The sequence below is a fragment of the Oppia nitens genome, unplaced genomic scaffold, assembly GCF_028296485.1.
Source record: "Oppia nitens isolate AA-2021 unplaced genomic scaffold, nextdenovo-longstitch-racon4-pilon3 scaffold7_pilon_pilon_pilon, whole genome shotgun sequence".
NCBI classification, from domain to species: Eukaryota; Metazoa; Arthropoda; class Arachnida; order Sarcoptiformes; family Oppiidae; genus Oppia; species Oppia nitens.
This window is the reverse complement of record NW_026533251.1, coordinates 858,632-882,441: the sequence shown is the minus strand read 5'-3', so window position 1 is coordinate 882,441 and position 23,810 is coordinate 858,632. Positions and strand designations below refer to the sequence as shown.

General features: G+C 29.4%; 4 protein-coding genes across 4 annotated transcripts; 1 reads left to right on the top strand and 3 right to left on the bottom strand.

The window, feature by feature from the left end:
- The first annotated feature begins 29 nt into the window (after positions 1 to 29).
- Positions 30 to 2,180, top strand: LOC128963440 (cholinesterase 1-like). Its single transcript, XM_054309946.1, has 5 exons — positions 30 to 376; positions 448 to 792; positions 872 to 1,253; positions 1,326 to 1,812; positions 1,893 to 2,180. Exons 1-5 carry the CDS (start codon positions 164 to 166, stop codon positions 2,140 to 2,142), a joined length of 1,677 nt encoding a protein of 558 aa, XP_054165921.1. The 5' UTR covers positions 30 to 163; the 3' UTR covers positions 2,143 to 2,180.
- Positions 2,181 to 2,189: 9 nt separating this feature from the next.
- On the bottom strand, positions 2,190 to 3,307 carry LOC128963443 (uncharacterized). The gene is made up of 2 exons (XM_054309948.1): positions 2,417 to 3,307; positions 2,190 to 2,267 (listed from the first exon to the last, which is right to left on the bottom strand). Exon 1 carries the CDS (start codon positions 3,129 to 3,131, stop codon positions 2,445 to 2,447), a length of 687 nt encoding a protein of 228 aa, XP_054165923.1. The 5' UTR covers positions 3,132 to 3,307; the 3' UTR covers positions 2,190 to 2,267; positions 2,417 to 2,444.
- A 435-nt stretch (positions 3,308 to 3,742) lies between these two features.
- Positions 3,743 to 4,983, bottom strand: LOC128963316 (uncharacterized). Its single transcript, XM_054309819.1, has 4 exons — positions 4,912 to 4,983; positions 4,610 to 4,772; positions 4,137 to 4,385; positions 3,743 to 4,013 (listed from the first exon to the last, which is right to left on the bottom strand). Exons 1-4 carry the CDS (start codon positions 4,967 to 4,969, stop codon positions 3,743 to 3,745), a joined length of 741 nt encoding a protein of 246 aa, XP_054165794.1. The 5' UTR covers positions 4,970 to 4,983.
- Positions 4,984 to 10,691: 5,708 nt separating this feature from the next.
- Positions 10,692 to 13,463, bottom strand: LOC128963314 (uncharacterized). The gene is made up of 8 exons (XM_054309818.1): positions 13,302 to 13,463; positions 12,834 to 13,212; positions 12,465 to 12,758; positions 12,345 to 12,407; positions 12,097 to 12,261; positions 11,477 to 11,897; positions 11,261 to 11,378; positions 10,692 to 10,788 (listed from the first exon to the last, which is right to left on the bottom strand). The coding sequence occupies exons 1-8, from the start codon at positions 13,388 to 13,390 to the stop codon at positions 10,692 to 10,694; spliced, it is 1,626 nt and encodes a 541-aa protein (XP_054165793.1). The 5' UTR covers positions 13,391 to 13,463.
- Positions 13,464 to 23,810: the final 10,347 nt, after the last annotated feature.

The following is a 23,810-nucleotide window of genomic DNA, read 5'->3' as shown; positions in this document are numbered from 1 at the left end:
GTCACGTATCGTTTTTACTTATAGTTTATTCAAAAACTATGTTTTATGTATTAAATTATTAGATATGATTTACTAAATCCTATTATTATTATTATTATGAATGTTTAACGATTATAATATTTAGTAAATTAAAATTGTGATTTATTAATTTAGCAAGATAATAATGATCCCGGTGCTCCTATTTGTGTTTGGTCTGGTTATCCCTATATTTAGTAGAAATAACATTGATGTAAACACAAYAATAGGAACARTAAGAGGTCATAAAGTTCAGGTGCTAAACAAAACYATAAATGAATTTTTGGGTATACCCTATGCAAAACCACCCGTCGGGGAACTCCGATTTCGTAAACCTGTGCCCATTGAAAAACCATTTAAAGTAAGTGCTATATCTGAAAAAAGTATCAAACTAAAAAAATAATTATTTATTTAAAAATATATATTAAATAGGATATTATAGATGCAACTAATCCTAAATATTCATGCTATCAAAATTGGGATTTTGTAATGCCCCTGGAACAAAATGAGGATTGTTTAACMCTYAACATATGGGCGCCTCCTTTTAGTCAAAATAATAGCACAGCTCTCAAACCTGTAATGTTTTGGATATAYGGAGGTTCTCTGAGAGTGGGCTCAATATTCTGGTTCTTCAATAACGGCACAGCACTGGCCACTCATGATGTGGTGGTTGTGTACGTCAACTATAGATTAGGACCGTTTGGATGGCTATATGGTAATAGTGAATCGGCACCTGGAAATATGGGACTGTATGACCAGCTATTAGGATTAAAATGGGTATTTATTAACTACAGGAATCATATAAATAGAAAGTAGAAAATAAACAATTTTTWAATTTTTATAATTCTYTTAATAGATTCGACAAAACATACATAAATTTGGTGGCGATTCCAATCAAATAACTATTTTCGGTGAAAGTGCCGGCAGTTGGTCCGTATCTGCACATGTATTGTCTCCGTTATCGCGCGGTTTGTTCAGACGAGCTATACTACAAAGTGGAGCCGTGTTTGGCAATCGCGATGAACGACAACTGACCAAAGAGACTGCACTCAGTGAGGCCAAGACATTGGCCAACACATTCAACTGTACCGATGATCAACAATGGATTCAATGTCTTAGAGATGTTGACGCCAAACAACTAACAAAATATTTAAACCTTCAGCCCTATCCCATTCACGACACAGAGTTTCTGCCTCTTTCGGCACAAAATGCATTCAAAACTGGTAATTACAGCACAGGTATGTCRATACAGTTATGATACAATTATATTTARCTATTAATCAATATATAATCRCTTATCAATGTTTTAGAGATCGATATAATGTCTGGTGTTATGCAAGACGAGGGGTCACTATTGGCTCACATGTATTACCCTAAAAGTGATTCTTTAGTATCAAAACAAGAGTTTACTGATTTGGTCAAAAAAGTAGCCATTCCTCGATTGGACGCACAGAGGATAACTGATTTTTACTTAATTGGTGTCAATACAACCAACACTACTGCTCTCAAACACGCGTTTTGGCGTTTCTATGGTGACTTGCGTATCGCGTGTCCGACCTTTTTATTTGCACGTGAATTTGCTCGACACTCATCGCCAACACAGAGATCTATCTATTTCTATGAATGGACATATCCGTCCCATATGTTGGCMCCTGTGCTTAGCTGTACGCCTGAAATGGGTGTYTGTCACGCGTCGGAACTCGAGTACGTATTCGGYGATGTAGTCCTACATAATACCAGTGACAGTATGTTTAGTGAGGATGTCATGAAAATGTGGACTAATTTTGCAAAATATGGGTATTATTATTATTAATTATTATTATTATTTTACTTACAATTAAAAATTAAATGTCTATTTATGTTTTGTTATATTYTAGTAATCCAGTCTACGGATCATCTATGGATAAGTGGCCACAACTATTAGGGAATGGCATAAAAAGATTGAATACTATRTCTAAGATAAGGGAAATTAATCCCAAAATACACGATCATATCATTTATAATTTATTTGCCAAATCTTGYGACAGCTTTTGGAGCGACTATTTTGGTACAAAACCTATACTCAGAGGGAAAGGCATAAAAATACAACAYAAACTAAATCTACCGATAGATCGTATTATGGGTTAATAAAACAAAATAATAAAATTAATAAAATATTATTATTGCAATGTATGAAATAAATTGCTAAATTATTTATTTATTAAATACATTAAATTAAATTAACAGTATTAATAAATACGGTAACTTGTTTTCTAAAAAAAAATAATAATAATAAAGTGYAGTATATTTTAAAAAATAATAATTTAGAGTATTTTAAATTATGTTTGAAATTTAAAGTTTCATTGAAAAGTAAACTGTATAAAATTTTTATATGAATTATTGAGATAAAAATAATAATTACAGTAATAACGATACGAATAATATGATAATTAGATTTTATGAGTATTTGCTGAATTTGTGGCCAAACAGTACGGACACTGACGACTGTTAGCATTGGGAGCGGTATTGGCCTGTATTGGAGGCATCGGTCCATAGTTCGGGTGCACTGTCTGTGCCGGTGYTCCCATAGTGTGCATCGGTGGCGGTGCAGACATAGAATACATAGAATAGTACGGCAAATAGCTGTACGGATCCATCGGATAGTAGCCGTAACCGCCGTAGCTCTGAGAGGTCATCATCGGTAATCTTGTCGACGGCGGTGGCTGTTGCGTAGCAGAGACTGAACTAATGGCCTGAATGTTCACGTATTTCGGTGGAGACTCGATGTGAAGTACTCGTGGGTCAGGAGTTTCCGTAGACAATGAATTGTCMTATTTCTKGTCATTTAGTGATTYGTTGTCAGTACCGATAGTTTCTGTCGCAGCGGTATCACAGCTGTCCAACATATTGTCTCTGCCGGCAATCACTACCTCATCAAAGATGGATTTATCGTTGGTCATCACATTACTGATTAGATCTCCGCCGTCGGCACTGTTCATAATAGAGACCAACGTTTCGGCCGAWGAAATCTCTTCGTTTGTGTACTGAATTGTTAGGTCAYTGGTATCGGTGGTCACTGTCTCGGCCGTCGCCGCCACAGTAGTTGATCTCGTCATTGGTTTTTTCGTTGTCGGCATTATATGATAGTATTGATTACAGGATTAGCAGATAATCAAAAGAGATTTAAACAAAGTATTAAAAAGTATGTCTTCAGAAAAACTTTCGGTCTTTTTTTAGTCAAACACTTTGTCCTCAAAACGAAAATTCTTTTTAAAGTAACAATAAGTTTGACTTTCGCGAGACATGCAGTCTATTCATTGAACACTAAAYTTATATTAAAGCTATTAATTAATGTAAAGAATATTTTTAATTGAATTAAAATTTATTGTATTTAATTATTCAATATTTATTTAATGTTTGGACTTAAATCTATATTATAGACAGCCAGCAAAAAAGTATTGTCTTTACGCAGTTATTCATATATAAAATGTTAGTTTTATTACTTATTACTTATTAATTAGTTAGGTTAGTTTGGGGTGAGTGTGAGGTTAGGAAGTGGTTGGGTGGGTGGGGGTGGATTTGGAGTTTTATTTTAAATATTTGTAATTATTAAAAAGCAAATTAATATTTATTTTGATGATAAATTTAATGTATTAAAGTTAAATTATATAAATTTAATTGTTTATTAATTATATGATAATTGTAAAAATTATTATGAAATTATCAAAATTATTATAATTATTAGATGTTAGTCATTGTCACTATTAAAGTATGAGACCTTATGGAAGGCCTCATCGAAAGCCCAGATCATTGCAGTTAAAATTGATTTGTATTTAGAAGTCAAGTAATTTGTGGTCAATTTGTTTGGTTGACATCCTTGAAYWTCCTTAACCATTGCCAGTTTGGCACCTGACTGTGCTATCTTAACAAACGCATTCAGAGCACTTTCCACAAATTTTTGAGTACCATATTGTTTAGATTGTAATTGTATATATTTTTTAGCATATAATTTTGCCAAACTAAATTTTTGTCAATGAAACAATAATTAAATTGATTTTACAAAGTTAGCAAATTAGTGATAAGTTCTAATATTTAKTAGAAAATATAATAAAATAACTTATAAATAATAATAATTTGATTACCAAATAATTTTTTCAACTTTTGTATGTCTGGTAGTCGACAATAGTTCATCTAAAAACTGACGGTGCAATTGACACGACTGTTTCAATCTGGTATTRTAGGTGTGTCCAACTTTGATGGGATCGGGTAGTCGACAGTATGACAGTGAGGTTCGATAGAGATCGACAATTATCTCATTTGAAAGCAAACTTTTAACAACAGTATTGTTGGTCGACTCRAAATAGTCTACAAAAWATTTGGTGGCAGCGGCACTGTATGCAAAACATATTGTAGTTATTTGTTTTATGAAAAAAATTATCTAGATACTATAATTGTTTTTATGTATGAATATTTGAAATATATAGATATAACAGATACTATAAAGTATTTGACTTATACTTGACTATAAACATAAATTATAATAATTATAATGATTTGCTTAGTTTACGTTATAGTAGATACCCTATAATAATAATATTAATAATAATAACAATACATTTCTTTTTGTTCATCATTTTTATTTTGCTTTTTAATTGCCGCACATATGTTGTCGATATCGCGTTGACTATCGGGTAATGGTTTACAATCAATAACCAGTCCGTAYTCATACACACTCGCGTCTATCAGTTCCCAGACATCTTGTTCCCCATTTGTCATCACTATTATCATATATATTATCATATTATGTATAACTTTTCATTAATTATAATTAATAAGTATTATAACTGTTGTATCGTATAATAAATAAGTTTCTATTTTATTGAAAAATAAARTTTAGTTTGTTAACCCTTAACTTACCAAATAATAAAATAAAAAACAAAAAATAAATAACATTTAGTTTGTAAATAACAGACATTTTTAATTAAATTTTATTTTCTAATAAATAATATTTCTTCAATTAGCACTGTATAGTAGTATTTTCATATATTACATAAATTGTTAATATATTTAATAATTATTTTTATTTATAGACATTATACAGTTGTACACCGTTTTATTGTTTCTAAAAGACCATACTATGACCACCGATGARTTCACYGATAACATGTGAGGACAGACAACTGTACCGCAGTTATAGATYGTCGATTTGGTCATTACTTAARCCGGAAATAATACATATTGYGAGACAATKTATTTAAAAAAAAATTATTTGTTTGTATTTTCCGATCAATACRAACACTCGCAASRAATACATGAGATGGATAGACTTCTTGATGCCTACCAGTGCTCKKAAARTGGGATTATTGCTTAAAAGCTAAMAACAATTGACAGTATATTAGAAAACACTTATATAATGTTGAATAAAATGAAAAATATAGGACAAAGAATAAGATTGAAAAAGTGTCGACAATTTTKARRACTTTGTTAAAAATTGTTATATTTAATARTTATATAAATCTGATTTACAATTAAAWTTATAGATATAATTTGTTTAAAAAATGCTTATTTMTAATATTGTTATTAATATTTTGTTAAAAAATGGCAATTTTGTAAACTTTTAATTTATTATAGTTAATCATATAATAATATTCATCATTATTTATTTTTAAATAATTATTTTAATAGTGTCAAATTACAGTAAAGTAAATARTATATAATTACTAATTATTAATTAGTAAGTAAAATATAGTATTAAGCTTAATTAATTTATTTTACATTACTTAAATCTATATTATTTAAGTTAATATAAATATATATTTTTAATTATCTAACACATATATTAAAATATATAATTATTAATTAATATTTTGTATTGATTTATGTTGTGAATATTTAAAATTTATTAAAGTTATATTATAATTGTATATTAAAATTGTAAATTGCTGTATATATATAGCATGTTTYTTAAAACTAAATTTCAATGTCATTAACCAATAATTTTTATACTGAATACATTATTTATAAACTGTATTAAAATATCAATATTTGCATATATATATACTGCAGTAAATATGATAAATTAAAGTTTATTTACTATTTATATCATAATGTAGTGTTTCCTACAATAATTGCACACAAATTATACTTAATATTGCGTAATAAATTAGTTTCTTTCAACAAACAACCAGAAWTTTTTTTTTTATAAATAATTTGAATATTGTTTATACAATGAGTTTTTTTAAAACTAAAAAATATAATAAATATATTTTAATTTTGACAGTAATATGCCTTCATATATCATATATTTGTATTTTATAGTATATACACATACAGTAAAGTTATTATTTAAAATCATTTACAAAGTACTGAAAATATTTATATAGTAGTTATATAGTTAGTCATCTATGGATACCACACGCCGTAAGTCAAGTATGATATATAATAAGATCAGTTATTGTCAATACAATTGTCGGGGAAGACATATAATATTTGAAATAATATACTGTATATAATATGTCGGTACTCTTTACTCACTCTTAATCTGTGTTTTCTTGATATTATGTATTATATATACAGGAATATATTGCATATATTGCAGTATATTTATAATATATATATATATTTGGTGATAGCAATGGATATGCATATTGACAACCCCCCACCCCCAGTGTTGCATACATGAGACAACATGTGATTGAAAAGTTGTGAAAAATTATTTGCAAACAACAAATGATACGCTATAGTGAGTCTAAAAATAGTTAGCTTTTTAAAGCGATTATTATTATATGCACTTATTATTATCAAAAATGTAATTTATAACATACGGTATAATAATAATATGCTTTTGTTTATTATTTGTAGTAAAAAATAGTTGTCTTGTTGTCGTTGTTTATATTGTTTTAAATTGCAAAAATTGATGATTGTTTTTGCATCAATGATTTTTTTGCGAAAAATAAAGAAATTAAAAAATGGTATTTCGGTGTTTTTTGCATTATTGAAAAYTTCATCCCTTTCCATACCGCTACTAAACTGGTAGGACATACTAATTCCGGCCTTTTTTTGATTRTAYACCTGTACCCGAAAGGCAGTAAACTTATGATTATTAAAAAAACAATAGGAGCTGCCGGTGGCTATAAGTAAAGTACTGTAGTTTTTATGTGACAATAATTTTAAATAATTCAAACCCTATGAAGAAATTTTTTTTTGTTTATTTGAATATATATTAAATATATATATATTCTTGTTTTTTTGTTTATTATGCACTCCTTTTTCAGGTGTATTGCTCTAAACTGTATTACAATACTAATAGTGTGCCCACTATTAAGTCAACATTACATAACACCTAACCTTAAAYATAGYKTTTAGTGTATGTATGTATGTATGCATGTATACAGTATGTGAATGCTTTAATATTTGAATTTTATGTACAATATGTACAGTATTATCGATGAAACAAACAAAAAATAAAAAATCTAATAAATTTTGTATCACCGTATWAATTAATTAATTAAAATTATGATTTTATTTTTAGTAATTATTAACGTATTTAAAAAATGTTTAGACAGTACTATAATTAAATAAAACATTAATTAATAAAACTGTGATTTTCTTAAAATATTTTTTTTAAATTAAATGTTTGAACAATATTTGAATCCCAATATTAATAAACATGGATTTGGAGAGCCATGAAATTCAGACATCAATTGTTGTAACATTTGGTCTGACACTCATCACCTCATTTGTGCCACAATTGGCACATAAGTTGCGGTCACGACGTCGACGGGCCGACAATGTGTTTAACGTTAGCGACACCAACACTTCGGCAGTGACCACATGTGTGCGACACCGGAAAAACTGTCGATCTATTGAATCAATTGTCATACAGTTAGGGAACTTTTTTACCGGTGGACTACTGTTTGCACTGTTAGCTCTACGGCTAATGCCAATGATTTATAAGCAATTTAATATTGTTTATAATAATAGTAATAATACAAGTCTTAATACTAAGAGTGAAGTGACCGCCGCCTCTATTGTCAATGAGGACAATGTGCTTGTAGTCAATACGGAAACTACTAGTGTGTCCTCCAATATAGAGTCCATTACATCCTCAGTATCTGTGAGGACAGGTCTACCATATGTGGAGCTAATAGTGACGGCCTTTTTCTTTGTTATCTATTTTATTGAACAACTAATACAAGTAAGTCATTACTATTATATATATATTGTAAACCTTGTTTCATAATAATTGACACTAAATTTACTTAACTAAAGTAAACTACAATTTAATAGCAAAATTAATTATTATAATAGATTTTTAATAATATATTCAAATAGTATATTATGTAAGAATCTATTCCCGTTTTTTCTTTAAATTATTTCTATAATTACAACTTTTAATCGGGATTTAGTTACCCGATAGTAAATTTTTAGAATTTTGGACCAAATTATCTTAAAGGTCTTAGTTATTGACCATGGTAATTTTTTTATAAGTAGTCAATATATTGATAAAAGTAAACATATTATTTTACATTATTAGTATATTTAAAGTTATATGAAGTCTAATATTATAATCTTATAGTATCTTTGTTTCATATAAATTAAACATTATTTTTAAGAATATTTTATTTTTAAATTATTTATAATTAAATACAATTATGATATACTGTATGAAGTATAATATTTCATTAATATTTTTAAAATTAATTCAAGTAACATATGGTTTACTATAGTAAATTAATACCAGTATACTCTAATGCTAACTACATTAGATTTTCAAAAAAAACTTGAAAAGTTTTGTTTTCTGAAATCTATACGAGCCTTTTTTGTGTGTGTGTGTGTGTGTGTGTAGCAATTTTTTTATGAATTTTGAAATTCTGACTTCAGATTCGGTTAGAGGACTACTAATAATGTATTGAAAAGTTGCATTAAAATTTTGATATCTCCTCGGGAACATGGACAAAATGGCGGCCAAAGTAAAAAATATTTTAAGAAATTTTTTTTAAAGTATAGATTTGAATAAAGCATCAAAAACAAGAATAAAAAAATGCAGTAAAATTTTGATATCTCTTCGGGAACATAAAGAAAATGGCGGCCAAAGTAAAAAAATTAGGTAAAAATTTTAACGTTTAGAATTGTAAAGAGCATCAAAAATATGATATAATATTTCAGCATATTTTTTTAAAATGGCGGCAAAAGTACACAAAAATTTTTAATTATAGATTTGAATAAAGGATCAAAAACAAAAATAAAAAATATTCATTAAAATTTTGATATCTACGGGAACATAAAGGATAAGTATAAGCGGCAAAAGTATAATTATAGATGATTATTTTGTTATACTAAATCATTTGATACCCTACATGACAAAAGTTGAATTTATTTTGTTATACCTAGTCAATTGATACTCTACATGACTAAAATTGTTTATTTTGTCATATCGAGTCAATTGATACTCTACATGACAATATTTATATAATGTATATTTGACCAGTTTTTAAATTTTTATATATTATATAGCCGCTATAACTAATGGTTTTCAATGCTATTCAAGTTTTTTTTCTGAAAATGCTTTCTAGCATTCTTAACTGGTTTCTTGTATAATATATATATTGTGTATTTATAAATATTATGTACAGAAAAAAATTTTAAAAGTTTAAAACATTGAATTAACAAAAATTTAATATAATCAACACACTGTATACCCTATATTATTAGTTGAACTCAGATATAAAAAATAGTTGACTATTACTTATTATACCATACATTATACCATTATTACTGGTGTTACACACCATTTAACTAACTATTCTCAACAAACAATTACTCGATAATTAATTTTTGTTGGTTTTGACTATTACTATAACAAGTCATTTACCGATTGGGATGGTTGGCACACAAAAAGCTCATTGGTTCATTTGCCGGCACTCAAATCTAATGGTGCCTCAACTCAGGTCAATAAAGCCGAAAGCACTAATAGTGTCGGCGCCGAGTCAACAGAGCCATCACTTGTGGCCTGTTATAGAAAAAAACTGGAGGACGAAGTGGTCACCACCTTATCCATCACTAATACTAATACTAGCGATCAGTCGAGTAATAGCACTACCAGTGATACTGTTGATAGTTGTTTGCAATCATTGCCACCAAAATCACAGCACCACCATAAACCTGACTGTCCACTTGCTCAGCAACAGCAGACCAGTACAATGAATCGACGACTGAAAATACCGTGTCGGCCATCACATCCCTCATCAATCATAATAGTGTTGCCGAAACCGGAGGACAATGACATGTCCACAGTTTGGCTAAAAGTGAAGACCGGTTTGGCCATAATATCCAGCGTTTCAGTGCATCAATTGACCAATGGTGTGACTATTGGCCTTCAATCTGGATACTGGAGTTGGCTGGCACTGGTAGTCATACTGTTTTACACATTGTTAACCTCAATAATGATAACGAGAAAACTTATGCGACACTGTTTTGACTCTTATATCATGTTTTTATGTCAACTCATTTTTTCTACTCTTACTCCGTTAGGTTAGTTAATAGTAAATAATTAATAATTTAGTTCACAATAGTTAAAATATGATAATATTTTTTTTTTGATTATATTTTTTAAAAGGTATCATTATCACTAGTTTGATTAAAATTTCGGCATTCAATGAGCTACTAATGATGGGCTTATCTACCGGTGCCACATTTCATTTGACATTTTTGGCACTACTGCAAAGCGAACGGTGCACACGACTGGCCGGACTCATACAGTTTCTGGCGATGTATACGGGCTTTACTGTTGTCCTATGTTTTGTGTTATTAATCGGAAACAGTGTTTAATTACTTATTTTTTATTATTTAATTTATATTTATTTTAAATGTAAAGATTTTAATTTAAGATGTTTTTGTTGTTGTTTTTAAGTATAAGTCATAAAATGTTTTTATTAATTATTTTTTTATTATAAATTGCATTAATAGTATTACGGTAAGAATAAAAATATAATTTTTTATTATTAATTATTTTATGTTAAAATGTTTTTAAAATATTTTATGTCAACATATTCAATATACTAAAGAAATAATTAATTATTATCATTATATAACTTTATATAAAAATTAATAAATAATAAACAGTTATAATATATACTTTATATATTAATTTATTATATATTTTTTTATAAATAACTAAAATAAAGTTTAATAAATGATAAAATTACTAAAATTAAATGACTGTTTATATTTGAATTAATGTTTTTTGTTTTTCAATTTAGCAAACTTTTGTTTCAAATATTTTTGTCGTTCACTTTTTAATGTGCTTTCATCACTTGTGGACAGKTGTCTGATAATAAACCAAATCAATAGTGAGATAAACACTAGTATTGCACAGATAGAGGCTATAAAAAAAATAATAAATATAAATTATAATTTTAAGTTTAAGTTTATATTATTAAAAAACAAATTAATAATAATTTAATATTATTATACTGTATACCAATAATTAAGGCAATTATAATTGTCCAGCGATTAGATAAATCAATGTTTTTTGTTGTAATTGTGTTGTTATTTGGTAAGTGAGTAGTCGTTTCAATGATATTTACATTATCATCATTGATGTCAACTGTTGATGGAATCAATGGAAAGTGTTGTTCAGTAAAATCAATCAATTCATAGGTTTCGATATCTTTTRTAAACTTTTGCCACGAATTGATTTCGGAAACCTTGAGGTTTTCATAGTAATTGTGAGGACATCGAAGATATTTTTGGACAATTAATTTCCGTATGACTCCATACTCTCTCCAAAATAGATAATTTCCTTTTATGTATATCTTGTCTCCATTTTCATCAATGAAAGCCGTATCTAAATCATTGGGAAGACCTAACTGTTTCATCTGTCCTTTTTCTTTAAGCACAAACTTATCAGTTTTATTGTCAGATAAATTATAYAATTTAAATATTTTTCCCTAAATAAATGATAGATTCAGTTATATTATTATTATTATTATTACTTATATTATAAATTAATTTTGTTTTATTTACCGAAAAAAGATAACAGTATCGGTCTATTTGATCRCATATAATAGCATTGACTGAGTAGTTATGACCTGGAAATACCTGTCCAATCGGTTGTTTATCATCTAAATTTTGATTATCACTTTCGATGTCTTGAAGATTCATTACTTTATTAAACCTGACGGCACAGTGTCTACCATTTCTCGGGTCGATAAAAGCCGTTTCCATATTTCTATAGTTAACTTGTTTGATATAATTAATGAATGTCTTATTTTGATATTTAGTAAATTCATCAGTTAATACATTCCAATGCCAATAATAATTTCCACTAAATATATAATTTTTAAAACAATTGCATTGATGTATGCATTAAGACACAGATCAGGTTGACAGTCAATCCAGTGACCATTTTGCTTACAATTGAATTAATAAATTAGAGTTTAACTTAATTTTGTTTAATTATGGCTTACTTTAAACAGTGATATACGATTGACTACTAGATTAGCACCGGTGCTCTTCAACTCATATAAAGCATTGACTTTTTCAATTTGAAACATGAGATACAATTGCACAGTTAGCACATTGGAGTCGCTTAACTGTCTGCTAATCACTAACATAGTATTGATAMTCTTATCTAATTGTGTTTCACCTCTTAATTGAAAGTTGTTATCATATAGTTTGATCAATTGTCGGCCGGAGTGGTCTTTGTAGGACATTAATCGACAGTCCCATCTGCTACTAGTGCAGGGAACGGATGTCATTCTCTAATAATATTAAACATCAATTGATTAATCAATAATAAAATCATATAAATTAATACAACAACAAAAATAACATACGACCGACTCTTTATCAACTTCTGTCAGTTTTGCTAAATAMGGATATTGTGATCCATTTAAATGTTTGGCAGAAAAAAGAAAARCAAACTTTTTGTYTWTCAATTTGTATTCACAAAAAGATCTCTTGTATATGCCTTTGCTTTCTCCKACAATAATCTCAACAACTGGTTCCTCATCATTGTTGGTATAGGAGCTGACAAAKAGTTGGCCAGAGGTTTGGTTTGTGAATAAATAGACTATATTGTTGCGCGAATGTATGTTTACCCGATGATTGTTTACCCTATAGCCGCCAATATAGACTATTTCATTGAAAAATACATAATAGAGGTTATCTTTTCCTATTATAAAAGCTGTGTCCAAATAATCAAAAGTGCAACCACTGTATATAAATACCGGTATAACAAACAAATAAAAAAAAATGACATTCAGATTACTGTTTTTACATTATTTGAATAGTTTTATAATTACATGAATGGCTCGGCATATGATACGGGATCTATAGATATAATGATGGCAATGATCAGCCAAATGACTATAAACATGGATTGGATAAGCATTTTATTTTGAAGTTAATKTACAATAATAATGGAAATAATCTATAAATATCTGTAATATAATTTAATCGTTTTACTAATTAATATCTAAAACAGTCAATGAAATAAATTTTGAAATATTAAAGTTTCCAGTAATAATATCATATAATAACAACTACTATTACTATTAAGCGCGTATTAATTATTAGTATTTWTAATTATTATTATTAATAGCACTTATTATAAAAATTTTGCTCAGCATTTGGGGAATTCATTTAATTTTATTAGTCGCGTGCTTTAAAACAGTGTATTTATTAAAAAAAACATTTATTATATATTTAATTATGTGATACTGTGGAAGTAGTGTGTGTTAAAATCAAACCCATAAACTTATTGTTAGATTATTATTTGATTWKATTTTGATTTGATAGTAAAATCTAGAAAATCAATTATAWATAATCAATAAAATTGTATWGATTTTTAATTAATTAATTACGCAAATAAATTTMATTTGTTTATATTAGTAAATATATTTTATTTRYGATTTTTTCTTAACTTAMTKTATGTGTATTTACAATATTATTTTTATAAATTATATATTAAAATAAATATTTTGAATAAGAAGTTTAAGTTGTCACGTTTGACGGAGATTAAGCCTCAGTAGAGGCCTTAAAGCTTCATAGCTTCATAACTTTAAGCTTCATATACATATGAAGTTATATAGTGAGGTACGAAGCATAGCATCATAATACATAGCGGTGTATTGAGCATTGCTTTTTAATACACAGTAGTGTATACAGCATAGCATTATAATACATAGCAGTATATTTCAGCATTAGCGGCACTAACGATACTAATACATTACTATTGTATTAATTGACACTATATTATAATAACTAGTAAATAACACTATAGCATACAGTATACTACATATGCTTTATAGCATTAGAAACCTTGATTGCATTATTTTAAGGCAATAACTAGTTTAATGACAACCGGTACGTATTAACTAGGCTGAGACAGTAATAGCCAATAAGAGAGTAGTTTATATAGTTGTGTCACTAATAAGTAGTATATGATTGGTATGATTAGAGCGCCGACTCGGGAAATGTGCCGAGCATTCTGTTCCCTAGTCACTTGAGTGACTGGAGAGAGAGAGTTGAGTTCGAGACGCCGAGACTAGAGGACGTGTAGTATCTATTATTGTAACCCATATTATACTTATATATACTTAATCAACAAATTGGTATTGGCTAAATAGGTGGCAGTTACAAGAGTAACCATAGCGGAAAATGAGTCCTTATCGGCTGGCATAATGTCTCCTAATAAACATAATAAAATAAAAATAAAAATAATTATATAGATATAAATATATAAGTATGTTTAGAGTGCATTTAGTACTACTAAAATAATTTTTCTAAGTATTAAAAATTTTTAAAAATTTGAGCAGAGTTCTCTTTGGATTTTGTGTTTTCTCTAAAAAAAATATTTTCCCTGCACGCTACCCGCCTTTCACTTAAAGATCCCCTTTATAGGCCCGTACGGCCGCAGCCAACACATGTACGGTTCGGACTCTCTCAACTGGCCTAAGACAAGGGGTGTGATTGTCATAAAAAGATTAACCAGCCCTTTAGGATCTTTAAAAAAACCGATGAGGCCAGGTCCTGTACGTCGTTTATGGACGTAGTCAGAGGACAGGGCAGCGTATGACGAAAAAAAAATTTTGTATGCACTCAAATATGTGTACATATGAAAAAAAACAAAGTCTAATAACTCAACAATTATTGGATCAAAATTTTAAAAATTTGTCTCATTCTGACCGCTAAGGTCTTATCTTTCGATTAAAAAAAATTAAATAAAAATTTAAAAATTACCTTATTTTTACAAATTTAATTTTACAAAAATGAGTGCTTGTTTACAAACAAAGAGTAGTACACATATGACTAACAAAAACAAAAACACATCGGTTGCTATGGATAAATATATAATTTTAAATATAAATTAATTGATTGTCAATTTTTGAAAATTATTTTCAAGTAGTTATTGAAGTTCTAAAAATCCAAAACTTATATAGTACATACATACAATATAATCAAATGTAAAAAGCAACTTTTTAAAATTTTAGTAATGCTAAAAATAAAGATGAATTTTTGAAATTTTTTTGTAAAAATTGAATTAAAAAATTTATAACTCGAAAACTATGATAGGTAGATGAAGCAAACATAATCGGTTGTGCTTAGCATAAATATGTCTAAATTTTACTTAATAATCTTAATTAAAAAAATTTTATAATAAAAAAGTTAAAAATTTTCAAAAAATCGTGCTTTGTATATCGAATTGTCTTAAAAATACGAAATGAGTTTAATTTATAGCCATAACTGAGGAAGTATAAAATAAGAGTGATTTGCTTCGTCTGAGAGTTGTAATTTAATAGATAATGAAATATTTGTAAAAAAATTTTAATTTTAATACAACTGTAAATTCACTAATTTATTTAATAAACGTACTTTATGTAACACTCAAATGAAGCGATTTGCTATAAAATTATGAAATAGATCATAATTATTGGCATAAAAATTATTGAGCTTAAAATATTGACTTTTCAATGAGGTAGAGCATTTTAAATATTATGTCTATTTTCGGTAGATTGAGTTTAAGAATTTATTAAAAATAGAAGACGATGTCTAAAATTTTCGAAATTAAGGAAAATGATAGATGTATATTTATAATTTATATAAAATTAATTGCAAAATTTTAGCTATAATAACAAAAACATAAATGACGTTTATGTAAAAATTTTGTAATTTTATTAAAATTTTTAATAATTTTTTTAAAAATCAATGGAAACATTTAGGATAATTTTAAATAATACAATTTGTTAAATTTTTAGTCGCTTAAAACATACAAAAACATTAATTAAAAATATTCACATTTAGGACGAAGCGACGTCTATAAACATAATAGACCAAAATTATTGTTATTTTTTACGATAAGCGCTTCATTGTTAATAAGCTTGTATTTTAATTTTTATTGCATATATTTAATAGACTTTATGAAGTAATTTTGGGCTAAAAATTTTAGCCGTAATTATTACCATAATTAAGATATGTTAATTTTAAATTAAATTTTAAAGTTTTACTACACTTTGTCTTATAGCCGTAAAACTATTACTTTTAAAATCATTTAATTTGGTGCACATAAAGATTACAATATATTCTTCTAATTTGCTTAACAAATATTTTATTTATAGTAGTTGTTTTTGAATTAAAAATTTTTAAAATTATTTTACATAAATTTTTCAATTTTTTGAAAATTTTTAATAAATAAATGGTTTGCTCTAAAATTATGATTTCATATAAAAATTATGTGTTTATTATCTAACTAATGAATTTCATAAATATTACTTCATTATAAACTTGGTTGTGCATTAAATTATTTTTTTAGTACTTTATTCTATAAAATTGATAATTGAAGCAAATATTTAACATTAAGTCTATGGGTTTACATGTTATTTCTATGGAAATTTCTAAAAAATACAAGTATTTTTACATTATGTCTATGGGATTGTATGTTATTTCTATGGAAATGTTTTACAATTATACCTTATGTTTATCAATATTTCTATACAAACACAGTCTATAACTACTATTGTAAAACATATATAGATATATGAGGTAACCTTTTATTTGTTATATTGCGACGCCCATGTGACGTCATGAAGGTTGACGTAAAATACTACGGTTGAAAGAGGTATATATACGACTTTAACCACTTCATTCTGACAATGATGTTTGTTACTCTACTCTTATTGTTTGTGTTAATAATAATAGTTTTGATTTTAAGTGAAGTTTTCTTTCGTTACTATTAACATGATTTTGCAAAGTATAATTATACTTACGTTGGTTACGTATAGTATAGGTATCTATACTGACTATGTGACTTTGATCGATACTGGTGAAGACGACAAATTTTTATCAAATCAATCGTACGAATTGGTTAACGTTATTGACCGAAACACTCTTATCATACGAAATTCGAAATGCGATGTTTTGCAAATAAAGACATCGGATGTTAAAGAAAGATTTTCAGCAGACGTTGGTGTCAACCGTAGATTTAAGTGCAATGGATATGACAATGTCGAAAACAAAAATGAAACATCTATTGAAACAATACAAAAATGGATTATAATTAAGCGACAAATGGTCACTGTAGATAGAGACATTAAGGACGCAGTCAATCACGTCTTAATATATAAAGACAAAATGTATGAGCCTGACTACGGATCACAAATTTCTGGTATAATTTATATACACAACGACAAGTGCGAATCAACTCCTGTACCTTCAACGTATGTTACAGTTCACTACATTTACGATACCAGCACCGTTTTGTACAGATGCTATCATTTGCAATTTTACAGTAGTCAAATTGATAAAATTAATTATAACTACAAGATTGACTCTAATTATACGTTGGAAGTATTACTTATTAGTGGTAAAAAAATTTATTTCAAAACAAAAGAAAAATTTGGTAGTCATTCAGTAAAATTAGAGCCATCGTGTCCGACAACTGAAGATAGTCATATATTAAGAAACCCTGTACTCAACATAAGCACATTGACTTCAACGAAAACGATGTTTTCTACCACTACGGTTACCGTCACATCAATACAACCAACTGAAGTAATGAAATTAGAGACAACAACTACTACAATAGATTGCCAACCGACCGGTCAGTCGCAAAAGATAATTAAAAACGACATTAATAATGTATTTTTCAAACGTAAATTATTAGAATCAATAGGATTGGTATCGTCTGCGGCTCGCAATGCCGTATTTCGTCAATTTACTTCTCAAAAACCTCAACCCGTAACTCCAGTACCTATTCCTGTAGAAGATAATAGATTAAAACTAAAGATCACAAATTTTGAACTACCAAAACAAAATAATAAAGTACAAGATATTAAATACGAAGATGAGAAAGAAGATGATAATATCGACGTAATTCCTTTAGAAAACATATATGTTTCAAACATTACGAGGAAATTTGATGATCTAAACTATACAACGGTAGCAGCTTACCATGGCATTCAATTTACAAGATATGGCAAACTATACGCCTTCACAGATGAATTCACACATTTTATTAAATTTGACTTCCCATTTGAAAATTTTCGATATCTTCTTTACATGATATAAAACTTGTGTACAGAAATGATATCAAAAATTACTGTAAGTGGAAACATAACCGAAGACGAAAATTTTGTGACTACATTAAACAATACATGTCAAAGTTTCGAACAAAGTATGGCCTCCTTTTCCGAACAAATTGATATGACCGCCACTAAGACACATAAAAATTTCCGTTTAAGACAACAATCAAGGGGTGAAATAAGAAATAAGCGTTTCATTGATCCGATATCTGTGGCTGTAGGAGCCGGTGCAATCTGGTTGGTGACGGAAGTGATCTCCGCTAAACACGACCGAAAGAAACTATACGATAGGGTTACCGATTTGGAGGATTCTGTCGAAAAGACTGCAAAAAGTTTAAAGATTGTAGCAGAAAATTTCATAGGTTTTTCCAAAGAAGTTTCCGAAACAATGAGAAAATTTAATGAGAAAATAAATCTACTAAAGAGCTACACTACCACAGAAATTAATAATCTTTACAATTCACTAAATGATTATAAAGATTACTTAGAGAGCAAAATAATCATTGTATCTATAATGTCTATTTTTAACGATTATCGATTGGCAGAAAATAATTTATTTCAAAATCAATTAGTCGTACTTTTAGATGGAATACAAACATTTGAAAACATTTTCAGTGTTATTAATTCAGGGCGACTTAGTCACGTATTACTAAGTTGGCGGCGCCTAAACCGTATATTAAGCAATATCGAGAGATCTTTTAATAACAATTTTGACTTAGGTATTCATAGAACTGAACGTCAGCTATACTATACTTTTCCACTAATTTCTACTGCAATCGATCCAAAGACGAACAAAATTTACATTTCCATTCGAATACCGCTGACCAGAAAGAAGAGTAATAGAAAATATACCATAATAAAGCCAACGTTTTTGCCGTTTACATGTTTAAAGGAAGATTGCTTCAATAAGGGTAGTAAAAATAAAACATTAAGCTTCATTAACGGTGATACGCTATGGTTAGTAAATGAGGACGAGACAGACCTGATGGGAACGATATCACCGAATTTTATTAACTGTCAATACATTAATCATCAGTATATTTGCTTCACATTTGATGTTAACCAAATTATGGAAGCAAAAAGCTGCTATAAAGGTATCTTCGATTGGGATGAAAGAAAAATTGGTCAAAATTGTGACATCATTACACGTCAATTGGACGACTATCAACCAATTGCTATCGGTGGTGATCGTTATGTTATTCATAAAAATGCACTACCTGTTTATGATTTATTATGCGAAACAAAAATCCAGTAAGACATCACTTAACTGAATTCATAGAAGTTATCAATCTAGATCCGGGTTGTGACGTCTCATTCCCTAGTATCGGTCGGATACTCAGGGGTCCGTTTGCGAGGCCTCTTCGTAATGAAGTGGATAACCAAGCATTTTCATATCATTCAGAGCTTTTGACTGAAATACAAAAAATGTCGACAATAAGTGATGAACAGGTTAACAGTTTGATACTACCAAACATTACAGTTCCACATATAAGACAATATAATTCAACGATTGATGACGTATTCTTCGAGTGGGACACAAAAACTCTGACAAAATTTACAAATTATTTGTCTACTATGCAACAAAATTTAGCAGAAGCTATCAGCGAAGTAGAGTCGGTAACGGCAAAGAAGACCTTTAAGAAGATTTTGTTAAAGGTTTAGTCGGGACATTTAGTGGTATCATTCAAGTGTTGATGATTATAGCAATAATGGGAGTTTTATCGTACAGTAGAGTGATCGGATCCACAGCTTGTTTTCAAGTAATTGCTATGACTGAAGTCGAAGCGTCTATTTTTGGTTTAGATCGAGAGTTGTTTTCAATAGATATACAGACAATAGTAGATCTGTCAGTTATTGGATTATTAGTGTTTATCTTAACGTTAAATGTTATTACTACATGGAGAAGAAGAACCGTCTATACCCATTCAATTGGTAATCTTATCGAAACATCTTCAAATAATTGGACTATTTTGGTATTCATAGTAAAAGAAACACCTAAAATATGTACTTATTTTGTCGAAGTCGTCGAATTGCGAGTACCTGTGTTGATCGGACAAGCAGGAAGACAAATTACAGACTTAAGAGTAGCAAACAAAGTGATACCATGGCATATAAAGAACGGACGTAGAGGAAAGACATTGTCGTTGGGAGAGAAAGTTCATATCTATGACAACAATGACTCATTGATCGATGGATGGCAACAAATTCAGATTAAAATAAGTGCTATTAAATGGAAGTATTTACCAGAAATGCCATATAACAGACGTCCGGTGTTTCTCAATAAGATTAACGAACATGGAGTAGCGTTTGTGAATGTAGCGCCTAAACGACTTTAACCAATTATAAGACAAGACAGATTTTCAAGGACATGAAACTGAATATTTTTTTTATTATACTACTTTTATACTTTATTTTAAACTTGTTTTACAAAACCGGTTATATTTCCTATATATTTTAATCACTCAATAAACTTGTTTCAAGCATTAAAAAATTGTGTTTTATTAACTATATAAGCAATGGTTATATGAAGTAATCATTCATTCTGTTATTACTTCAGTTTGTGTAAGCTTTGATTTGGTGAGACTTTTAAAAAAATTATATAATAAAGTTAAATTTTATAATGACAAGTGAAGTTAGACGTAGTGTATCATATGAAGCATTGGATATTAACAATGCAGATCCCATAGCACCTGTGTACCGTTCCATGAATGATGACCAATTAACCGATAGAAGTGTCATGGATAGAAGCTCACTTGGCGTTAGAGATAACGATAACCATGAAAGACCAACTGAACGAGACAATACATTTATTAGTCATCGTTTTGTTAAATCGTACAAGCATCCACAAATCGATGCTTATAATGGAAGTAAAATTGGTGATTTCGATGATTGGATAATCAATTTTGAGCTATTAGTGTTCGGCAATCACATCATTCCTGACGCCGAGAAACAAAACTATTGATCAACAATTTGGGATCAGAACCAAAAACCTATGTTAGATATGAAGTAACCAATGGTACTTATGTTGCGATTAAGAAGAAACTTATGGGTCTGTATGGTGGATCTGAAGACTCTATGACAGAAATGATTAATCTTAAATTTGATTCAAGATCTAATAGACTTATTAGAAGGGAAGCCAATTTTCTCTTCGTTTGATCTACGTTCCGGTACTGGCAGATCGAATTAGAGGAAAAAGATAAAGAGAAAACAGCTTTTACCGCTAACCATCAAAGATATCAGTTTAATGTAATGCCATTTGGACTTGTGAACGCACCAGCGACATTTCAACGATTTATGCAAAAGGTTTTTGACGGCATTCTACATAAATTTGTTTGCGTCTATTTAGACGACGTCGTAGTATTTTCTAATACATTTAAAGAGCATCTTCAGCATCTAGAAGTCGTACTGAACAGAATAAGAAAATACAACCTTAAGATACATTCAGATAAAAGTTACTTTGTTGTCGCTGAGATGAAATTTCTTGGCTTTGTTATCAATCGAAATGGGACTAAACCTAATGAAGACAAGACATCGGCCAGATCAGGCCAAAGGGCCGACAGTGTAATACAAACGCCACATCGGGAGCGACCGGAAGGCGGTTATCGGATGGCCGTCGAGAACCCCTAGACATCTTATAACTTCGCATACAACAACCCCTAGACAACGTATAATTTCACGATGCGATTAACCCCTAGACAGACGAAACTTCACAGACGACAATCCGAGTAGACGAGGTAACGTTACGTGCTTCATGGGTATGGTAAGGATCGGCCACGGTCAGRCAATGGTGTCATGTGATAGCCACCGCACGGCAACCTAGTGCAGCGTTGGGGAATCGTAAACGAGGAAGTCTGCATAGCGCTGGCGAGCGAAAGCGAGCGAATATTACAGATACAGGTCGGTGCGAGACCTACATGGTGCCTACGACACTGGCGACTTAAAGCCGATTCATCCTTACGTCGAAGTAACGACGCAGGACGTTACATTATTATTATATTTCTTAGGCTAATGTTTGTATTAGTTTGATTAACATTTTACTATACTTTAATATTTAAGGTAAATTTCAGCAAAATGTTTTCAAACTTTTAACTATAATTTAAAACAAATGTAATAAATAATTTTAGGTTTAAAGCATCAATTATTATGTTAAGTTATTTTTAGATCATACAATATTTATGTATTATAAATACCTTAAAGTACTGTTAAGTGTTTAGATTTTTGCTAAATTGAAAAATTAAATTAAATTGATTTAATTTCTAATAAACATTTTTAATTGACTACCAACTATTGGACTTTTCCTAAAATGGTTGTAACATTTTTTCTTAAAATCAATTGATTATCCGCACAAACATTACAATTGGATTATCACAATGCGGTCAATTTGGCTGACGTTCCCACGCCATACATMCCTTGCTGTACGTCAACGTATGTAACTATATGTTCCCTATYTCTCTGTTCGGTTGCATTAACGTTGGCTATGAGTATACTGTACTTCCAGATCTGCTCGAGTCTACTCAGACAGTCATACTTGAGAGTCAATAGCATAGCTATMCGACCTAATACTCGGCTACCATTRCGAAGCCATTCAATGTCAATCAGATTTTCTCCGTTTCTCAATCTCAGTCGTAGRTCACAGAATRTCTTTGAATAACCCATGAGTCGTGCAAACCATTCATGATATTGACTGATCAACTGTTGTCTCTCAAAGATGTCCAACAACTCTCTGGCCATCGCGCGGTTCACAAAATATATACGCTGTTGATTGAGTGCCTCGATGTCTGTGAATTGTAGTGCCATTGCTTGACACCCGTTGTTTCCGGCAAATTCATTGTCGGCATTGAGATCGCCGGTTAAACCGTGACTGTGAAGTGGTACCCAATACTGTCTGTTTAACTTTCTGTATACCAGCCACGGTAGTTCATTTTGCGGTCGTTTACACCGATAGCCAATGATTGGGTCKGGAAAAGACTGTGACRCTAACGAATATTSCTGAAGAATGCCATTGACTTTTATTGCTGTAACCCTAACGTTGAACTGATGGTCATTCCATAGTACGATGGGTTGGTTRCCCTCGTTATCAATTGTGATGGATGTCTGGGGACCGGCAAACTCATTGAACCTTTGTTGCCAACTCCTTACAAACTGTTGGTTTTGCATAATTGTCKCAACAAACTCACGATAATCGGTCAYAAATTGATTAACATCTTCATTAGACATCCAATTCAATGGAGG